Source organism: Perna viridis, chromosome 4 (assembly GCF_037379345.1).
Source record: "Perna viridis isolate PV_CMFRI_1.1 ecotype Kerala chromosome 4, ASM3737934v1, whole genome shotgun sequence".
In the NCBI taxonomy this organism is placed as follows: Eukaryota; Metazoa; Mollusca; class Bivalvia; order Mytilida; family Mytilidae; genus Perna; species Perna viridis.
In genome coordinates this window covers 17946195-17969739 of record NC_142448.1, presented here as the reverse complement: position 1 = coordinate 17969739, position 23545 = coordinate 17946195, and the positions used below count along the sequence as shown (strand labels likewise).

General features: G+C 32.8%; 1 protein-coding gene across 1 annotated transcript in view; it reads left to right on the top strand.

Annotated features, from left to right (window-relative positions):
• Positions 1–23545, top strand: part of LOC148619141 (uncharacterized) — a 30050-nt gene extending 6505 nt beyond the window's left edge. Inside the window, exons 2-8 of the mRNA XM_088578729.1 lie at positions 481–583; positions 6852–6949; positions 13753–17400; positions 18139–18232; positions 19545–19594; positions 20389–20446; positions 22088–23545. Coding sequence (XP_088434855.1) covers positions 481–583; positions 6852–6949; positions 13753–17400; positions 18139–18232; positions 19545–19594; positions 20389–20433 — 4038 coding nt within the window. The 3' untranslated portion in view covers positions 20434–20446; positions 22088–23545. The remainder of the gene's footprint in view (positions 1–480; positions 584–6851; positions 6950–13752; positions 17401–18138; positions 18233–19544; positions 19595–20388; positions 20447–22087) is intronic.

Below are 23545 nucleotides of genomic sequence, written 5' to 3'. Positions count from 1 at the left end.
ATGCTAACCAATCATTTTGTCCTTTAATGTAAACTTTCTACTCTCATATCAGTAAAAAACATGCATAGAACACATAAACATATAGTATTTAAGAGGTAAATTTTATGGTAATGAAGCTAGAATTTAATGTTCTATGGCACCGATCAGCCACATGAGGTGATATAGTAATATATAATTATGTAAATCATATATGAATGTACAGTACTGAAATTATGAGTGCAAGAGTGCAAGAAATCGCTAACAATATTAGCCACTTAAGAGAAATGGTTGTCTTTTTTTTTTGTTCAGCAAATACAGAGGAAGACTTCATCAGTTTCTGTTTCAGGTGCAGTTTAACAAAAATATTCAAAAAAAAAACATCATACATAAAATAATTGCTATCATGAAAAATACTGTTGAAAAAAAAACAAAATTATTATTAACAAATGCTGGAGTTGGTGATGTTGATATTATTAAATTACTCTTTTTTTTATTTTGCAGGTATGTCAGTTGCAGCAACCACAACTGCATGCTATGGGTGTGGCACAAGAGCATGTAGAAAAAATCCTTGAAAGTGTTCATATTCTTAGACAAAGCATGTATGGTAAGTTAATTAATAATGATAGAAGGTATTAGCAATTATGACACAGAGGGTCAGAGATAAGCATTTTTCTGATGTGCAAAGTTTCCATGCAGGGTTTGCCACAAGAGGTAGCCGAGATTGATTTTAGGACGTGACTTGAGATGTGTCAGAATTAGCGACCAGAAACAAGCATTCATTATCTTGATGTCCAGACAATAATGGAATAATGAATGGATCTCTTTGAAATTGTTCCACAATGTGCCATGCCACAAAAGGAAGGCTTTGTACTTCCATTTTCTTTGCCCAGTAATGATGTGGGTGGGTGTTTTGGTATGTGAGTGTGCTAACAGAAGTCCAAGTTGAAATGAGGTACATGTACATTACATTATTACGATTAAATGACAATCTGGCTTGCGAAAAAAAATTGGAACTGTGACATTAACTGCAAATACAAATGTACATGTATGAAAACGATCACACATGTACATGTACATTTACATGTACATGTGTATAGATTAGACTTGACAAACATTTTAATCTTGATATTAAAATCATCTTAATGTCTTCACTAAGGACTTGGGCTGACCTAGTGTCAAAAGGTCTTTATACAGCCATGATAGCTGATTGAGGTGACTCATCCCTACATTCACTGAGAAATTTTCTCTTAAAGTTCAGTGTATAGATTACACTCAGACTACAAGTACATATGAACTACATGTATGTACATTTATGTTCATTTTATTAAGCAGTTGAGTTACTTAAGAAATATTTTGACTATTTTTACATGGGTACTTGTTTAACTCCTTACTTTTCTGTCATAAAAAAAAAATTGGCATGCTGCAAGAGTATGGTATCTTTTTTTTGTGTAGCTGCAAAAAATATGAATTGGAAATTTTTTTTTTTGGTTTACAGACAATAACTGGAGTAAAAGGAGAACAATTTCTTTGATATTTTACTACAAGGTACCACAATGCAAAAGTCAGACTTGGATTGATTTTTGGGTTAAGACCTTAGCTCAGTGATTTGGATTAAAATTTTGCCATTGTGACAATGATTCCTTTCATGATAAATCAATAGGACATACCTAAAACACAATGTACAGGGGCCATCCTAGACCCAAAATTCAGGGAGACTTCACTTTTCCCTCAGAGAAAAATAGGGAGAAGTTTCAAATCTCAGGGAGACTTCTCATTAGTTAAATTTTGAATCATGTTATCATATACATGTAATGATATTCCTTTTTTGAACAACTTCATATTTATTTCTAAGACTATGCAAAAAGACATAAAGGTGTAAGGTCATTGACTAATGTATTTGATATTTATTTTCAATTAAAAGACATTAAATTATAAAATTTTACATCTAGTCAATCTGATGTCTAAACACTTATCGTTTACACATGCACCACAGTTCATTCTCATCAAGTCATTCACTGAACTATTGATTAAATTGGTTTTCAACCTTGACTTGATTCAATTTTGGGTAAAGAATCTTCTTTCACATGTTGCACCATTCACTGGTAGAAGTGTGCAGCACTGAAAAAGTTATACAATATTTGGTATTATATCCTCATAAATTCATGCCAAGTTTTTCACAAATTTCACTAAGGGAGGAAGTTTGAAAAGAACCTGTAACAAGCCTTTTGTATTGTTTATATTCCATAGGCACTTGTTCTTTATCAATTTCTTGGATGGCAAAATGATCAGCTAAAACAGTAACACTTTGGTTTCCAAATGTTGCCAACTCTCCATTTTTGTCAGCAGAAGTAATGTGAAGAGGGTGCAATACTTGCATTTTTTCCTATCAAACCACTATCTTGAAAACAATCTTTTAAATTGTTCACAATGTTGTCTATATATTGTGGCATAATAGATCTGAGGATATCTTCAGTGTGCAATGTTCATTTAATCAATGATAAATTTTAATTTTCAGTAAGTATTTATTTGTAAACTAAAACAAAGGATAATTAATTTTTAGTTTATTATGCTTACAGTCACTTCGAGGTGACTTCCAATAAACTGATGTTACGCAATCAGATCCTTGGATGTTGACATGTGTACAGTTAACAGTAACATTTTTAACAGTCATATATTAATATATTTATGGTATTAAGTGTAATACTTTATCAATTTAAGTGTCAAAATTTTTTTATTAGAACTTTGACATCGTAGTGACTGGTGTGTTGTGTATATATTCATTTTCATAAATGTTAGCGTAAATTCTAGAGAAGTTCCGATTGGTTACTGGATGGGAGATCAGATGAGTGTTAGAAGCAGGGCTGAAACATGTGTAGTGACCTGCTGTGAATCGTCTCATTTCAGCTGTGAAAACACACAATAAAGTTATATTTAAAGAATCACCGATGCTCTACTGTATTTTCATTGTATATTTTGAAAAATAAAAGGGGGATGTGTCAGATTTTAAGGGCGACTTTAACTTCTCTTTTGTGGTAATATACAATGAAGTTTGGAACCAAAAAGCGACTATTTCGCCTCAGTCGCCCACTAGGATGGTCCTTGAATGTAACATAGGAAACCTATGATATTTTTTTTTAAATGAGGCTTGTATTTTTTCATTCGCTTCATAATAGTAATAGGGTCTTCAAGTCTCGTTCTAATTTCATACTCCTTACGGGAAATTCTGATGTGGAACATTTTGAAATCTGAAGCCCGGTCTGCATTTGTTTACTTCCAGGATCTCAAAACGCTGTAAAACAATGCAAAGTCTTCTATTTTACACTATTTCTTAACATTTTTATCATGTGGAAATAGATATTTGTTTTTTTATTGGTACTTTTACACGAACATATGTTTGCTTTTATATACTGAACCCAATGCTCTGAAAATAACAAATCTCTATGCATTTGAATGGTGGACTTGGACCCATTCTTGTGAAACACATGACAAGACTTACAAACCCTATAGAACTTATATTGCAAGGCATTAACTCTGACAGGTTAAACACAATACAAAATGGTATAAAATACACACACAATCAATGCATACACAGAAAAAACACAAGATATAATTTCAGAAAAAGCAGCCATGGCCAAAATTGTGTTGATTTATTTTGAATTTGATGTTAAGGGAGCAACTTTTAGAACTAATGTATCATTCTAATTACATGTACCACTGACAGTAGCTTCAGTGTCATTCACTGATTGCCATTGATATTTACAATTCAGCCAGTTAGAATAAGCATCCATATTTGATGTTAAAAATGTCAATTTTCATTGTCTAGGGTCTACATTTAATATATTTTAGGCATATTTATTTTAATATGGTTGCTTATCACACTTTAAAAAAAATATATTGCTTTCCCTGTATGTGAGTCATTATTTTCATTGATAAAAACTCTAGGAAGATTTACAGCATTTGGACATTTTGGCCCCCCCCCCCCCCCCCCCCCCCCGATCAACATTATGCATGCTTTTGTCATAGCATATTAGTAGCATAATGCACCATTTTTAGCTCAATTTTCATGTTAATCTGTTAAACCATTTTGGAGTTATTGCCCTTTTTTAACTTTTTTTTTTTTGCTATTTTTCATGTTATTTCTTTCAAAAATCTTCTCCTCTGACACTACTTGACCAATTGGAACTAAACTTTGTATGAATGTTTTTTGGGGTATCCTGCATAGAACTGACGTTGGGATTTTTGATCCGTCAAAAAACAAGGCTGCTGTTTCTATAAATAGAACATAGAGGTTAGACAGTAGTTTTTTGCATGTATCTCCAAAATCGTTAGGTTTAGCCACTCTTTCAATTGCTAAAATGATCCTTATTATAAGGCCTGCAAAAGTTTTCAGGGAACAAAGTTGTCAGGTGACTGCTTGTAAGAGTTATTGCCCTTGGAAGATGAAAAATAATGGGTTTTTCTTTAGTTTTCAGCCAATATCTTGAAAACTGTAATAGGTAGAAAGAAACTCTCAATTGCTGAAATGATCCTTATGATAATTCCTACTAAAGTCTTTTTGAGTCAAAATTGTTACACAACTCCTTGTTAAATTTATTGCCCTTAAAAGACAAAATTTAAATAGTTGAGCGATTTAGGCTCCTGGGAGCCTCTTGTTTTATTTAAGCATAGTATGAACATGATGAAAAATACAAACATTGCTAAGATCAGTAAATATAAAGATAAGCTTGTCATGTCATGCTTGTCATGAAACAGTCATGTTTGTGAGCAGTAAATGACTACATGTACACAGAAGATGGAAACAATTGTCTCCTCAGGCTTTGATTATAATGTTTGGCTAATTTACTTCATTAGCAATACCCACAGTCTTTTGAGTTTTATGTACTGATGTGCAGTTTTTTAAAGAACTTTATGGCCGAATCCCCCTCAGTATAGATTGCATCAATTAAATGTTTTCTTAATTGCATAAATAGTAAAAATGAGATGTGCAGTAGCCAAATTTTTTAATGCAGGTGACATATTTTGAAGTATCTTAACCAAATTTGGAGGTGGACTTGACATGGAGACTTTACAAAGTATTTTGATGATTCTATAAAACAGAAAAAACTGGACTAAAATAACCATACATGTACATCTCTATAGAGTAGTGGGAAGTGTGTGAAATGACCGGTATTACGTACAATGTAATGTACATTCTTAAATCTTACAAATGAAGGGTTGCAAGGTGTATGATCAGGGATATTTTGTTCCATTTAATGGCTTTAGCCACTAACATTTTGTCCAAAACTGGCCATAATGAAGTTGTTTATTTATGTCCTAGTACATCTAGACTAGCTGAGAAGTTTTTTGGCACACACTGCTGGCAGGATAAGTGGTTAAAAAGGTAATTAGGTTCTTCAACCCATCCCAAATTCTTTGCTATGCCTTTTATTTTCTTCAAACATTAATTGATCAGATTAACAGCTATAGTAAAACTTTTTTGCATGGCTTTGTTGTGCAAGGATTTTTTATTAAAGTACATAACATATATATTTAGATTGAGCAATCAATAAAACTCTCCAGTTTAAAATTCTCTGACAGTGCAGAGCTGTAGAATATCTAATTCAGATTCAAGCATGTGTTTGTGAATCTTTATCTACAATGGCTGTCAACTTTCTGTGGTGACTTAAGTCAAACTAAGGTCACAGTCTATGTATAACAGACAAAAAATGTGTTGAACAGGCTTTGTACACTTGTATGTTGTTAACCCTGTTCTACACAATGGACTTTTGTATAACTGTATACCAGTTAGAAATGATTAGAAACAATGAACGATTTGATTTGCAAATGTGAGTTATGAATTTCATAAATTTAAAAACAGTATTACAAAGTGTAGTAAGACTTACAATGCAGTTTAGACCACACTCGTACTTCTATGTCAAAGTGCAAACTTAATGTTTTATTAGTCAACATATGGGGATAATAGCATTTCAAACAAAAAAAAAACTATTAACTGGTTTTTGATTTGCTGGATCAACTATTGCCAAGAATGAAAACTTCATGAATCTAGGTCTATGAAATATTTTTTTATAAGCATTTACTGTGTAACTTTTACATGCACCCTATATGTACATGTAGCAGCAACATCATCTACAGTACTACTACAATGATTTGTTGACTAAATATGAATTATTGTTTGGAAAAGTTAACAATTCTAAAAGTTGATGTTTGAAGAGAGATCCAGGTTTTGTAAGAGTTTTAATTACATGTTTATGTTAAAAACAGAGGTGAAAGCAGACCAATTGAAATGTGCTGACTGATTGTCCAGCAGATTTGAGCCAATTTTCTGTGCTAACATAGGAAAGGTCTTTCATTTTTTTTCCTGGCCAGACAGAATTTTTTCAGATGTCTGACCAAATGTTCTGTTGGTCAAAGGCAAGTTTTGATGGGTCTGCAAAGTCCTCATAATGTTGATAAACACAACTTTGATATACAAAATGTATAACATTAGAAGCACTGATTTCAGTCTGTCAGGAAGTTGCATGCAGCAGAACTTTCTGGGATTTATGGATTTAGTACTGACAAAATGATCTAATAGTTCCAAATGAGAAAAACAAACTGAATGTACAGTAAACTAGTTTGTATCTCAACTTATGAAACAACTTGGCCCACTGACAAATCATCCCAGGTTTACTTGGCCTGCGAACAAGTCATTCCAAGTCTACTTGAACTTTGTTTGTTATCAATAAGGCCACACTAGCTTTGAAACATCATCCTCTTTTATATTAAATCTGCCTCATATTAGGCCTGCACATGTACTAAAAAAAATATCTTGACTAGATACAGCTGAATTGATTGTTAGATGTGTCCATTAACATCTAATTCTACATTTCCAGGTGGGATGAACCACTTTAAAGAAGATGGATTTGGTGTTCAGACTAACAACAGAATGCAGCCAACAGGATATCCCCAACAACCACAGCCAAACAATATGGTATGTTAGAAATCTGTACCCCAAGACTTACTCATATACATCTGGGAAATTTTATTTTCTGGCATATCTTCAGAGGGTGATACATGTATAAGTTATATAGTGGAATGTTTTAGATCTAGTGACTGATTATTATTGGCAACCTTCAAGGTTAAAATACAAAGAAAATGTGTTTTTTGTTTTATGTTTTGTTTTTGCTATTTTAAAAATGCAACACAAAACTGTTAATTTTTTAAGTCAATTGAAATAATTAGATAATGTAAAACCTCTCATGAATCAGTATTGATGCAGAAGTGTAGGCATGTCAGGATCATTACTAGTTTTAGAAGAAATACAGCATCGTGCATCAATTATCTTGTGTCATTTAATGTCAGATGTTGGCATTTGTAAAAATAGGAAAAACCTGCATTATTTTCTGTTAGCACTGACTTCTCACTGTTTCTATAAATCATAACTGCTGAAGAAAAAAAAATCGATGTTCTATTTTAGCTCCATTCATGTGTTGAAGTAAAGCCCTTCAGAGGCAAGATCGTTGAATTCCTCAGATTATCTTTTACTTTAATTTGCAAAATCAATATCTAGGCCTGTCATGTAGGGCTTGTTGTGTAGGTTCTATGATAGAATAAATTTTATATCTGTAGGGAAGCAATCTGCATGATATTTACAATTCAAACTTACTGAAAACTAGGTTAATTGAATTGGAATTTTATGTCTTTGCCAAGATTGGAACTTATGACATGACATTACATGAACTGATTTAAAAATGTTCACCTTTATCATTTTTGAGTGAATTTTATTTTTTTGTTCAAAAAAAGTACCAAAACAACCTGTTGCTTGCATCACAATATGAGTGTCTTTCTCGTGAATTTCTGAATTTAGTGTTTCATATTAAGCCACAAATTTACCAGGGATTGAATTTCAGAATTTTTTCCACTGGCCAAATTTAGCAAGTAATGAAAATTTACACTTGCCAATTTTGAAGTTTTTAGGGTTATCTTTGGACTTTACCTATATGACATATAGAATTCCACTAGCAAGTGGAAATAATTTCTACTAGCAAAATTGAATTTCAACTTGCATTTGGTCTCAGTCATGTATCCTTTGCCCCATAGGCTTCTTTAGTAAACAATAAATTTTCATGATTTTTAAAAAAACTAGACAAGGAGTTCCAATCGTACTTTTGACCATGTTTTTCCATTAAGGAAATGTCAAAAATAATTTTACGTCCATTCCAGAAAAAAAAAAACACGAACTTCGGTACACCAGAACAAGTCAAACTAAAATAGACTTCTACTTTCTTTTTTATTTTGAGATCATAAAATAGACCCCTTTTCTGAAGCATTATTTTTCATGAAAATACTGTTTTACCTCAAAAACAGGTTTTTAGCTCACCTGGCCAAAAGCCATGTGAGCTATTGCCATCACTTGGGGTCCGTCATAGTCGTTAACAATTATACAAAACTTTTCTCCTCTGAAACTACTTGACCAATTTAAACCAAACGAGGTTTGAATGTTCCTTGGGGTATCCTGCATAGAACTGGTGTGGGGATTTTTGATTTGTTGAAAAACATGGCTGCTGTTACTAAAAACAGAACATAGGGATCAGACAGTAGTTTTTCACATATATCTCCTAAATCGTTAGGTTTATCTAAATTCTGATGGGAAAAAAGTGTTCAGCATGATAAGATCTATATGTGGTCAAATTTTGGACTTAATCCGTTTAGCCACGTTGGAGTTATTGCCCTTTTTTAACGATTTTGCTATTTTTAATATTATTTCCTTCAAAAATCTTCTCCTCTGAAACTATTTGATCAAATGAAACCAAACTTGGTATGAATTTTCCGAAGGGTATCCTGCTTAGAACTGATGTGGGGATTTTTGATCCATCAAAAAACATGGCAGATGTTACTTTAAATAGAACATAGGGGTCAGACAGTAGTTTTTTGCATATATCTCCAAAACCGTTAGGTTTAGCAAAATTCTTTCAGTTGCTGAAATGATCCATATTATTAGGACTATAAAAGTTGTCAGATGACTCCTTGTTAGAGTTGTTGCCCTTGAAATGGGAAAAATGACTCTTTTTTTTTTTTTTTTAAGAGTTTTCAGTCAATATCTTGAAAACTATGATAGATTAAAAGAAACTATTCTCAATTGTTGAGAAGATTTTATGATCAGTCCTACCAAAGAATTCTTGGGTCAAAATTGTTGGACAACTTTTCGTTAAATTTATTACCTTTGAAAGGCGAAATTTAACCAGGTGAGTGATTCAGGCTCATGGGAGACTCTTGTTTGTGTCATAGCTTGATATTTATCCTATACTTTTAATGATAAATGATAATCATTTGCAAAACAACAAAAACAGGAAAAGGCAAAAAGAAAGTGCACTATATTTTTTAGCCTCCATGTTTTGACGTATACCCACTCAGGAACATGTAATACAAGACTGATACCATTAAGCAAGTATTTCCCCTTAAATTCGATCATTGAATTTAATACTGCCTTAAGTTTTGATAAAGTTGTGGTTGATTGTAGTGATTTTTACAAGAATTTTATCATGATGTGATGAAAAATTTTGGTACTAGCAGCATGGAAAGAAGTGGCTGCATGAAAATTCGTGGGCAAAGCATTGTGTCTGTATAGCAAAACAGTCAATCATTTGGAATAGATCTTTGTGCTCATGCTATCATCATTGCAACAATTTCACAACAGCCCCATATTCATGATTTTTTTAAGAATCCCTGACGTGTACTTGACTTTAAGTAGTTTGCCTTATGAACTTACCTCTGCTTCCTTCATTACTCATTCTTCTTGAAAAAATGCCAGAAATTCAAATATAATGCAATGGTTTCAGTTGCAGCATTGTTCTATAGTATAGGTAGAAGTTGTATTGGTTCTGTGATTTTATCTATATATGAGAAGCAGAATTTGAATTAAATGTTTATATGCCTGTCTTTCTCAATGGGACATATTATGTTTTACCATTGTTCAGAATTCAAACAATAACTCAAAATACTTCCACCAATTGTCAACTTTTGTAAATGGTATCTTTCTATTGATTTAAGGTCCCTTTCAATTTAAAAAAAGCAGCGATTTGCATTTGTGCTGATTTGCATTACACTTGCACCAATTTTTTTTTAGTTCACCTGGTGGTAGGTCATGTTAGCTATTGCCATCACTTAGAATCTGTTGTCATCGTCCATTAACAATTTTTTAAAATTCTTTTCCCCTGAAACTATTGAGCGGATTTATGAAACTTTGCACAGATGTTCCTAAGGGTATCTTGCACAAAAGTTCTGACATAGGGTAAAAGTGTTTTGCATGATGAATCTATCTTTGGTTAAATTTTGAATTAAATCTGTTAAGCCATGTTGGAGATATTGCCCTCTTACAAATGTTTTTTTGCAATTTTAAATGTTATTTCTTACAAAACTCTTCTCCTCTGACATTTTTTGACCAACTGAAAACAAACTTGGTATGAATGTTTCCTAGGGAATCCTGCATAGAAATGGTATGGGAATTTTTGATCCATTGAAAAACATGGTGGCCATTCCTAAAAATGGAACATAGGGGTTATACAGTAGTTTTTCGCATATATCTCCAAATGGTTAGGTTTAATCAAATTTTGACATGAGTTATAGTGTTCGGCATGATGAGATCTATTTGTGGTCAAATTTTCATTTTAATCTGTTCAGCCATGTTGGAGTTCTTGCTCTTTTTTGGCATTTTTTGCTATTTTTAATGTTTTTTTTTTCTCCTCTGACACTACTTGACCAATTGAAACTAAACTTGGTATGAATGTTCCTAAGGGTATCCTGCACAAAAGTTTTGTTTAGATTTTTGATCCATCAAAAATCATGACTGCTGTTACTAAAATTGGAATATAGAGGTCAGACAGTAGTTTTTTGCATATTATACATGTATCTCCAAAACGGTTTGGTTTAGCCAAATTCTTTCAGTTGCTGAAATGATCCTTATTATAAGGCCTACAAAAGTCTCCAGGGATCAAAGATGTCAGATGACTGTTTGTAAGAGTTATTGCCCTTGAAAGATGAAAAAATGGTTGGTTTTTTTTTACAGTTTTCAGCCGATATCTTGAAAACTATAATAGATAGATAGAAACTTTCATTGCTGAAATGATCCTTATGATAAGTTCTACCAAAGTCATCTTGAGTCGAAATTGTTAGTCAACTTCTTTTTAAATTATTGCCATTGAAAGATAAAATTTAACCAGGTGAGCGAGTCAGGCTCCTGGGAGCCTCTTGTTTCATTACAGGTAAATAACCATAAAAGTTCATTTTTAACCTTTGTCGTGCTACACCCAGACCTGTTCGAGATTGGACCATGTTCCACTTTATCGGTTCCAGCAGTGTAAATCTGGGTTTAGGAAAACGCAATTTGTGTCCATCTGCAAGCAGTGTGACCATGCTTTAAATGGAGGCTATCTGATATAGAGTTTGTTAATAAATAATGACTTGAAAGCTAAAAGAAGAGGTCAAGAGTTTCAGCTGTCAAAAAAAATGATATTTTTTTGGGGGGGGGTATGGTTCATTTCTCGGACCCTCACCAGAGCAGAATTGATCTGTAGTACTCTATTTTGCCTGGAAACTAAATAAAAATAATTTCCGTCACCACCATTTTGATGTCAAGCCCTTGTATTGACTTCTTCCGGTTTAAGGACAAACAGAGGCCAAAATTGGAAAAATCCTCATTTTTTCCTATGAATGACCCTTCAGGGGGCTCCTGACTTCCCACTCGTGACTGTAACACACTTTATTTGGCTTCAGTAGTCTTCACGGTCTTCAGGCTGTAGGATGAATGTGCTTTGGTTCCTGATTGTTCCTGTTGAACCCCACAGGTAGCAAATAATGACCAGAAATGGACATTTACATCCACTAAATCTCTGAAAATAGGACTTATCTCTCTTTATTAAAGCATTAAAATATTGAGTGTATCTCAGAGCATACCCAGAGCTCCCTTGTCTCAGTCTTTCTGTCACTTGCTACATGGTTATGCTCATTCTGTGTCTGGGCAATTCTAGAAATAATACATGTATTTATTATATTTCTATGTAGTTTCAAAGCTTATGAAAAAGGATAAAATTAGCATATGTAAAAGAATGGAAATTTATAAAATTGACACAAAAATGAAAATACTTTAAAACATTTTCACAATTTTTTAGGAAATTTTTAAAGAATGTTGAAATGGGAATACTTATGGGACATAACCTAGTATTGTTTTCACAATTTAGGAATAAACTTTTATTTTTTGGCATTTTTATTTTTAATCAATTTCAGATAAGAGAGATATTTCCATTTTGTTAATAATTATTGTCAATTTAAAGCCATTAATCACTTGTTCAGGAAATAAGAATATACTCCAGCAACATAAAAGTAAACTGAAAATGATTACAAAAAAATACAAACTTAGTTCAGAAATTCCTGACTTCAGACAGGCACAAAAAATGTGGTGGGGTTAAATACTTTGGCTTGATCACAACCCTCCCCTTTGTAAATCTGCCACCGAGAAAAAGCACACCAACAAATATCAAAAAGATCTGAGTTCCTTGTTAAAATAGAAATAAAGAAACTAATTATAAGTTACACAAATGTATTAGCAGTTAAATGATATATCAGCTCCAGACCAGTTTATAAAAAGTTATCCCCTAAAGCATATTTCTGTATAATTCTAATTATGAAATTCTTCATGCTTATAACCGTTTTTGATTGGTCAAGAATATCGTTGCCAGAAAGATTATACATGCATGAACGCCAGTCAACTCGAAACCAATATGGTGGTTGTGTAGTTTGAAAGAGTGTGGCAACGAACTAAACTGCATAATAGAGCAGTAAGAATAGTTTTTTACATGCACATTGATTTTACCGGTCAAGTTTGTTTACAGAGAGTAATTTTCAGCTCGGGAAATAAACTTATAACTGAGTCTGACTGAACCCTTGAAAACACCTTGTTGTAATTTTCCTTCTTCCTTGTTGTATTTCCTTAATAATTATTTTCTTGTTGAATTGTTTACATCTCGTAATTTTCAATGCCAACTATCACTTAGTCCATGCTGCCTTCACTGTCATTGTGCAGCCGATTATGTGTAAATATTCATCCGGCTCCCATGTATATGTGTGCAAAGGAATGTGTGTGTATTGAAGCGTAAACAGAAACACAGTTTCCTAAAACAGCTGTGGATTGCAAAATTTATATTCAGCATAAATAATAATCACATGTATGGCAATGATGTGAGCAAACCCAGAAAATTTCATTCCATTGAAATTACCAGTCATATGGTATCAAACTTTTGTTTGTACAAAATGTATTAACATCCAATGTATAAGGAATAAAGGATAGTAATATCTTGTTCCTTGTATGTACTACAGGTGTATTATGTGGTCTATTTAGATGCAAGAACATGACACCTGTATTTGTTAGACCATAAAAAGAATCTTCTGTACACTTTATATTATTGATTATAAAGCAGGTTTATTACTCATCTCAGCTCTGTTGGTAGAATTCATATGTTAAAGATCAGGTGAATATGTAGGGTTTTATGTAGAATTTGAATTATAAGTGGACCTGTTAAAATACAAAGTTTAAATAGTAAATTATTGTATTTCCTTGGAGAAAATACATTTGTAGAAAATTAACACAAAAAACTAATATCTGATGTACTGTAAGTTAAACTTAAATGTCTCTTTGATGTAATGTTTACAGGTTGTGTCAATGAAAATATTCTACATCCCTGATTGCTCAAACAAAACTGATTCCCCAAAAAAAACTAATGATTATTGTTTTTTTTTAAGGTAAATATGAACAACTATAATATGACACAAAGTGGCTATGGCAACTGTAACCAGGGTAACATGGTGGCAGCTCACCGAGGACATATGATGGAAGGCATGTATCAACAGCAACAGCAACAACAGTTCTTTAATAACCAGAATACCGGACCCTTTCCCATGGGACAATATAACCAACAGAACAGCTCATATGGTCCTATGATGGGCTATAGTAATCAGAATCGGGTTCAAGGTCATCCACCTTCTGGTGCCCCACATATACATGCTAGGCATCAAAATCCACAGGAAGTAGCAAATAATATTCTGCAGATGGCAGCTTCGTACCAACCCAGCCAGACTGTTCAGGTGCCTTTGAATGCAAAACCGAGGTCGGCACCTTATCATGTGCCTGTATCCTCTCATTACAGTGTGCCAAACCATCCAAACAAGGCTGAACAACAAACCAGTCGCCAGTTTAACTATCCAAATTCTTCACCTCATCATAACCCACATGGTTCACGAACATCACCAGTTAGCCCTGGCTCTATGTTTATGCATAGTCCAGCTTCTCACCATAGCAGCCAAAGTTTGCCCAACTCTAGCCCCCGATCAATTCATAGCCCACCTGCCTGTGGAAATATCAGGTCACCTGTTCCAACTCCATCACCAGCTGGAAGTATGAGGTCACCATGTCACATGCAGTCACCAGTAAATACACCTATCAACCAACAGCTTCATATATCTACAGGACAACAAATGGTACAAAGTCCACCTCAACAGCAGCTGGGATACTCTCCAAAAAATAATCCTATTAGTCCCCCTGTTGGTCAGCCTCTGCAATGTAAACAACAGCAGAATATGGTTCAACATCCTGGTAAACAGCAGTATATGAATGAAGTTGTTGCAGGGAACAACTCAAATAACCCTTTACAGTCACTACAAAAATTATGTATGTTGCCTGATAGACAAGTGGTTGATCCCAAAAGCATTGTAAATGATTCCTCCCCTTCTCCTAATCAGAACCAAAAAAACGTGAATAGCGATGTCGACTCCTATAGTGAAGCAAGAATTACCATCAGTGAGCCGGCATCGACAAACACCAGCACTGATGGTACAAATTGTGATAAAAGTTCTACATCAGATAACTTACCAGTTTCTACTATTTCTCCTGAAACTCCTGGAAAGAAAACTACAATAGAAAGCTATGCTGATGATGCTGTAAAATGTTCCACTGATAAGAGTGTCAAAGTTGAAATTGACACTGAAAAACAGAAGTTGATGTACTTAGGACAACCTTGTAGTGTGAACTCTGAATCAAGCAAGAATTCACCTTCAGAATGTGTTCAAAAACATGATGAATTAACTGCTAAACCAAATCAAATCTCTGAACCTCAGCCAGATGGTATTGTCTGTGATAAAAATAACATAGAAAATGATAAAACAAGTAGTGAAAAATCAGAAAATGAAACAAAAAATGAACTGAAAAACAATTCATGTGGAATGGAGGTTGAGGTCAGAACAGTTACGCATAAAAATTTACATGTTTTGAATGCAAATGAAAAACAAGAAACTGTAGAATTTTCTGAGTCAGTAGACAGCATTAACTCGAGTAATGATATGAACCAATGTAAGGGAGACAACCCTGAATCTTTAGCTGATATCTGTGATAAATCACTTGTTGATGGTTGTGAGACTACACACTGTGATGATCAGGCTAAGACTGATATAGATTGTCGTAAAGACGAAGTCAAAAGTATGGTGAATGGTGGGGATGATTCTGATGAAGTTTGTAGTGACTTAGATTCAAACAAAAATGATATGAATAAGAAAGCTAAAGCTGAATATAAAAAAGACCCAGCAATAATCAAAAAGACAGTTAACAATCAAGAGAAAAATGAAAGTAAAAGATTACGTGAAGTTCCAGCTAGAATTGCTAGTTCTTCACCATACTACATAGATGCCTCAGATAGCGAAGATGAAAGCATGCTTATGGTAAGAAAAGATGTCAAATACACATACAGTAGGTGTAACAAGATTAACCGTGAAAGTATTGTATCAGTATCTGATAATGATATTATTGTAACAGATGATGAAAGTCTGGACAGAAACAGCTTGGACAGTGACATGAGTAAGGGATTTGATTGTGATTTGACAACACCAAAGCCAAAATCAAGCACAAATGGCTCAAGTTCAAATCAAGGTCACAAGAAGAAAAATGTGACTGCTAAACCTTTGAAAAAAAGGGAACCTAAACCATTTTTGGATTCATCTTGTAGTGGGTCTAAAGATCAAAGTGAAAAACAAAGATCTTGCCGTTCAAAAAGGACCAGGACAGCAACTTCGAAGTATGCAGATGAAATGTACTTAGGTGATGACTTTGTTTTGGATTCAGAGGAAGAAAATGAAATTGAGAAGAAAAGCAAACGAATAAGGAAAGTTAGTGGTGAACCAAGAGTAACTACAAAAGCCAAATTTGAAGATAAAGAAATTATAATAGATTCTGATGATGAGGTATTATTAGATAGTAAAGTTTGTAAAAAACTAAACAATCCACATAATCACCAAAAGTCAACGTTTGCTGTCACTGTGAAGTCTGAAGAAATATCAGTTGACTCAGATAGTGAGTTAATTCAAAATAAAAACTTAAAAAAGAAAAGAAAAGTTAGTGGTGATACCACTTCAAGTGTTTCTGTTAAATCTGAAGAGATATCAGTAAATTCAAAAAGTGGAGTAATTCACAATAAAAACTTGAAAAAGACAAGAAAAGTCAATAGTGAGGTGGCCATAACTATGCCATTGAAATCAGAGAATGAGGATTCTACCAATCCATCAGATTCTCATGACGTTTGTATAGATATCATTGATAGTTCAGACAATTTAGGAGATGGTTCTGATATAATTTCATTTAAATATGGTAAAAACATGGTTGATAACTGTCAGCCAACTCCTTCAACATCAAAATCGCTGTGTTCTAACAAAACCTCTATGAAGAGGGGTACATCAAAGTCAAAAACTAAATCGAAAGTGACTCATTTGGGAAAATCTAAATCTCGTGGAAAGTTACTTGATGACTCAATGAAAAATATGAAATTAAAAAAGACGATGAATTTGATGAAACAGAAGGGTAAAAAGAAAACAGATATACCTGTTAAAGAAGTGGGACCATTTCTAAAAATCAAGGATTCAGGTACACCTAAGGAAAAGTGTTCAGTTGTTAATCAACAGATAGAAGAAACTGGTGACAAAAACACTAAAAATAAGAAATCTGCTGTGCGGGTTTCTACAGTGCATGTATCCAGACTTCCGTCAGAGAAGTCTGTTCATCTACCTTCAAATATGGTAGGGGAGACAACTCAGTGGGTTTGTGCTTTGTGTAACAAACACAGTAGTTACAAATTTCTTGGGGATTTATTTGGACCTTATTATGTTGAAGGCAACTTACCTAGTGATGAAAGTTCTAATGTTAGTGACAAAAAAGGTAAACAAAAGAGACAAAGTCTAGTAGCCAGTGTTCAAGCCAAAGTCAGTAAAAGTCAACGTAAGAGTAAGGACAATTTAAAACCTCATGAAGTATGGGTCCATGAAGACTGTGCTACTTGGTCGGATGGAGTTCTTTTAATTGGTGCCAAAATGTATGGTCTAGCTGAAGCTACAGATATAGCCTCCTCTACTGTAAGTGTCAAAATTTTCTTTTATGAATACAATGACTTCTTGTGTTGTAATACACATAACATTTAATTTTCACTTAATCAGCAGTAATCAACAGAAATTGGATTTCATCATGAAAAAAAAAACGGAGATTTCTTACTTGTGAAGTTTTTTAACATAGCGAATAATGTAACTGTGTTTGTGGTAAAATAGAAAAAAAGCATGAAATTAAGCCTGTTGAACCTTAATTAAGAAATAATCTTTACAGAGAAAAGGGGGAGAAAACATGAGCAGCACACTTGGAATACATGTATATACTTGAAGTATCTGGTTTTTTTTTAGGAAAATGTATATATTAAGCCTTTATTACTACTTTAAAAATGTATTTGGAGCACACATGAATTCAACAAGTCCATGTGATGACGTGGAGAAATAAGTATTGGATTTAAAGAGTGCAAACTTATACAGAATATAAGCAGTTTTTTTCAGTTGAGACAGAAAATATCACATTGATCCCAGTCAGGAGAGATGTGATGTTCTGTCGAGATGTTCAAGGCTGGTACTATTCTGTATATTGGTTACATCAAATTTGATTAATGTCATTGGAAATAGCCAATATTTCCAAGTATTATGACAGTATCCGAAGTAAATATCAGGCTGTAAGAACAGTAGGAAAATAAAGTTGATAGATCAAACACTTGCTCCCACAATTTAATCAAATGTTTTGATTGAGATTAGGAGACAAATATTGCCATTTTATAGGTGTGTACTTGCTGTAAAGAAAATGGTGCTATGATTGGTTGTCTACACAAAGGTTGTTCCCAAAAATTCCATTTTTATTGTGCTGTTGAGTCTGGTGAGTTATTTATTTTTATTTTTTTCATTTTATACTGTAGTTGTCAAAATGCACCATATTTACAAAGGATATACAGTTACTGACTGACTACAAATGATTAGTTTTTTGTTACATTACAAACATTCAATTTTGGGGTTTTTGATCCTTTAGGATCAAAATACCTCATGTCACTGCTTCCCTACAGTTTATAAACATTACACAAAAATATAGTCCACATGTAATTCCATCTAAATCAATAACCAATTCAAAATCAGTAAATGTATTACAGCTAGTTGAAATAGACCCATTCCAATTTTAATACAAGTCTTGATAGGCTACTAAGTAGTCTAAATAGCACTCTTGGTAGAAATCTGCTCTACATTATACTAATGTGTCCTACTTAACTACTTCAGAACACCAGTGTGATCTTTTGGACATGGTCTTTTAAGTTTGAATATATGTCAGTTATGATGAGCTTAACCTCTAAAAGTCAAGTAAATACAACTCACTCAGGGCATTCATTATCTTTTCAGTGAACAGGCTGAATAGAGAAAATGGACTGTTTACACCTTCAAAATGCATCAAAGGGGGATGGGGCCCATTGTGATTTTGAATTGTTTGAACTGTCTACATTTTGACAGTAGCTGGTTCTTAATGAAACCTCTGCTCACTGAGACCATTTAAATCATTGTTAAATTTTCTATACTGTTACATTTTCAAGTTTATATTTTAGGGCATCTTATAAACACAGTCACTGTAAACCAAAGAAAAAAATCAAAAATGATACTATTATTTATAATCGCTTCACAACATTTCTTAAACAACTTTTTTTTATTAAATAAACTGTTTAATACAAGAAGGTCCATAGACATGTTAGAAGGACTGGTGCATTATTTTTCTTCAGAATTTTCCAGTAATTTAAAGACAATAACAGTGCACTAACTTGACAAAAAGTAATGCATATGAATTTGGCTTGAACCAGTGAAAATGTTTGACACAGCCCCACATTTTCCTGCAGTTCTAATCCTCATTTATATTTTTGTTTTTGTCATGTCAGTTCACTATGATTTCATTCATGTGATAAAACAAAACAAAGTTTTGTGTGTGGATAGATTGGAAAGTTATTACAAAATTTAATGGACAAGTACACAAATAGTTAGGATTGTGATGCAAGACAATGACTTCAAAACTTTGAAGACAATATCGAGTACTAAGTATCTTAAACATCCTTCTGACTTATAAAATGAAAAACTTTGTAAAAATGATAAGCTTATTGGGTTCAGTCATTTTTATGCACAAATAAAGTTCCTGCTTATTTTACTTTATATTTCAGGTTGTTACTTAGACGAAGAAAACTATTCCTTACTGTGTCCCAAGCACAGAGTAAGTTGTCCATTTATAAAATAGAAAAATACATAAGTGTTTCTGATTACTATATACAACATAGCTATAGATTTGCACAGTCACCAATGGTGTGTCCGGAGCTTTTCACATAGGTATAGGATGGCTAGTTCAGTGGTAGCTGTGCTTGATTTCCACATTTTAAGAAAACATATGAAAGGAAAATTTCCCTGTTTTAATGGCCTTCTTATGAACTCAAGGTTTTATCAGAACTAGAAATGGATTGAGTTTACAATAAAAAAAAAAACAATACATGTGTTACTTGTAAAATATGCTGGTTATTGTCAGGCCATATTTAAGTCCAGATGATAATTATGAATTTGTTCAATTGCACAAGAAATTTACAACATACTTTATTTTAAGCATCACAAATACAGATATGTCTGAGTTAAAATATTATTACATGTGTCAAATTTATACTTTACTCTGAAGTTTTTACATTATGAAGATATTGCTCCTGAGGAAATAAGAAAATAACTCGTATGACTTATATTTTAATACTGATAACATTTCTGGTGGATTGTTGAAAGACAAATAACTTGGAGTAAAACTTTTGATTTGTCCAATTTAAACATTTTTAAAACTAATAAATTCACATCTTATTTCCCAAAATTGCTCAATAATAACAGTTGTGCCTTACTTAGGACAGGTTCTTTACAGAATTCCAAATGCTCATGAATTTATAAACATCATCCAAATGTTTCATTTTCATAACACAGTACCTTCATCACATGAGGTGTCATTTGAATAATATTTTTTTTCTTTTTTTTTTCAAGGACAAAAGGCTAAAGTCTGCCGAAGCTAAGTCATTCAAAACTTGAAGCAGAAAAACAGGTATTTAGGAAGTATGAAATCTCCATGGTGGTGTAAATAGGGGTTTTTGTAGTCTTCTTCAGAACCACATTAGTATTATTCTGTTGTATAAAGGAAGGCTTGTCAGTAAAATTTGTGGACATAAACAGCATTCAAGGTGTATGATGCCAACAAATTTGTGAATTTTTTTATTTTAAAATTGCCACACCTGAAATTATATTTTAGTTTAATTATATACCATGTCTGTCTAGACAGGACATATTTTGGTATAGCAGCGTCTGTCTGCCTGTCCATTTGTCATTCACACTTTGCACAATAATTTAAAACTGCAGCCACCAATTTTTGTGAAACTTTGGTGGATTGTTTTTTTTATACTGATACTAGCTCCCTTTTAATTTTTTTCATTTTACAATTTTACTGTTTTGTTCATGAAAAAAGGGGTTGGGTTCAGAGTTTTCAAACTATAACTAAGTAATGGTTGCACTCATTTTCATGAAACTTTGGAAAATAGTTTATTACTATTAATTTTGCTCCCTCTTCAGTTGGTGTAAATTTCTTATTTTCCATTTTCAAGTTTTTGGACTTTATTCATAAAAAAGTGGGATTTCCCATAATTGTACAATAACTTAAAAATGCTCTAAGCAATTTTCATTGAACTATGTTGAAATGTTTTATTTTTGTTTTTTTATTAATGTAAGCTTCTTTTTATTTTTATGTATTTTGTCTCAAAGATCAAATTCAGAACCGTATTAAGCTTGACTCTGTATCCATATTTTCCCTATGTGTTCAGGGTTCAACCACTGTAGGTATATCTAGCAGTGTTCTGCCAAACATTTTATTTATATTTAAATTACATTTTATATATTTTCAATTATTCGTGGGTAAAAGTTTTCAAAGAGCAGAGAAATACACCTTTGAGTCTGAAAATACTAGCCTTCCATCTCTTTAAAAAATAGATCTTTTCCAATGAGATGGAAATGTGTGCAGTAATTGAAGTTGTAAATGAACACAGGGGTATTACTGTAAACATACTTTAATTTGTGGATATCAGTTTTTCGTGGTTTAGGGGAAAAGCACAAGTTCATGGAATCTTGAATTCTTGTGGTTTTGATGATCCTATCGTACAATTTAAGTGAATAATCAAAAGCGATTGGAATCAAATTTTGTGGTTTACCTTACCCACAGCATCCACAAAAATTAGTACCCCACGAACAATAGTCTTTTTACGGTAGCCAAAAAATTTCGTAGACTTGAAAAATGGTTTAAATACAACCAATACTGTGAAAGTACTTTCATTGGTGGGTACCAATTTTTGTGGTTTAGGGAAAAAATATCAATTCATGGATTCTTGAATTCGTGTATTTGAAATTCCATCAAACAAACGAATGGGAAAGTTTCTTTTCATTGGGAACTAAATTTTGCAGTTTACCAAACCCACAAAAACAACGAAAATTGGTACCCAACAATTAATAATACTTTCACAGTATATGAAAATTAAAGTAATGCAAAGAGAAATTTATATACTTTGAATAGTTATTAGAAGAAGAAAAAAAACAGAAAGAGCAGTTCCTTGGATAGCACATTAATAGGAGTCAAAAGGTGTGGGTTTTTTTTTTTTTTTTTGCTTTCAAGGTAAAGAAAGCCTTTTTTTTGTTTTTGTAGATTCACTGGTAATCAATTTATCTGAATAGCTCAAGATATCATAGCCCAGTGGGTACAGAGAGAGAAGAATGCCATCAGTAGGATGATACAGCTTGGTAGAGGGCAGAGAAGGGGAGGCGATAGTTGTTCCATGTCTTGTCTTTCAATTGTTCTTTTTTTATTTGATTTTGTCAAAGGATGTGATATCCCAATGCTTTCTGAAGAAAGAGCTTTAGCTACAATTTGTATGAAGCTTCATTCAGAACAATTTTCACCATACTTTTAAGTCACCTGACTGCTGACAATACTTGAATGTGGTCATCAATACTAGACAATTTGCTCTTGATGACTATGTAGCTGTGCTATTCAATGCTTAATTATAGCCTAGCTGGAATGAGGTCTGGAAAAAAGTTTCTTGCTAAAGATGATTTAGGTAATTGTGTTCAACTGGAATTAGTTAATAGTTATTGATATTATATGAAGAAATGTTCTTCAAGTACAAGTAAACAGGAACAAGCTCTTCCAAATTTAGTTAACTGTGTAATGGAAATTTATCTTCAGAAGACTGCCATATCATGTTGGCAACAGTCAGTCATTTTTTTTATTTCAATGAAGGCTATCAATGTTATGTTCATGGGAAGTCAGGTGCATTTTGATTATAACTTGTGTTATATAGAATGCAAAAATCAATGATCAATTCTTGGAAAGCATTAGTTCGCTGAGTATTACCACAGCAGCCATATCAGGGATTAATTGTACTGATATTATTAGATACACAGTATAATTGTAAAATGATGTAGAGCCTTTGCAGATATTTCAAGTGTAGCTTCTCAAAATGCATGAATATAACTTCAAAACTTCAAAACTTCATTATTCAAGATTTTATTTTTTCACAATAACGCTTTTAATGCAAGTATTCTCAATTCAATTCAAAAGTATTTTGGTAAGGTTATGCAGACAAATCTTTTAGCAGATCTTTTTTTTTTGTTTTAATAGAAAAAAAGCCTTGTTATACTATTAAGGACCATTGATAAATTATAAATTTTTACAACAAGGGACTTAAATGTTGTTATTTACTTATACAAAAATGATTTGGAAAATGTAACGTGTTCGTTCTATTATTATTATTATTATTATTATTTTGTTGTTTATTTGGGTTCTTGGCATGTCTATTTCTCTTTTTTTTTTTAAGTATGTAGTAATTTTTGGATATTGATATACTGATACTATGTGGTAAAGCAGGAGTTTTAAATCCTCTAAATTTTGTTGTTTCATGTTTTTAATTGACAGTTGAACGTAACATAGGACCAGGTGTCTTTTTGTACGCTTTGTTTGAGACAGAAGGTCTACATTATTTTTACTTTTTGAGGCCACAAATTGCATCAGCTTTAATGTTTCATTTTGGAACAGAAAATTTTGTCTTTAAATGTTTAAGTCTATTTATGTACAAACTTCATAATAAAATATATAAGAAAAGAG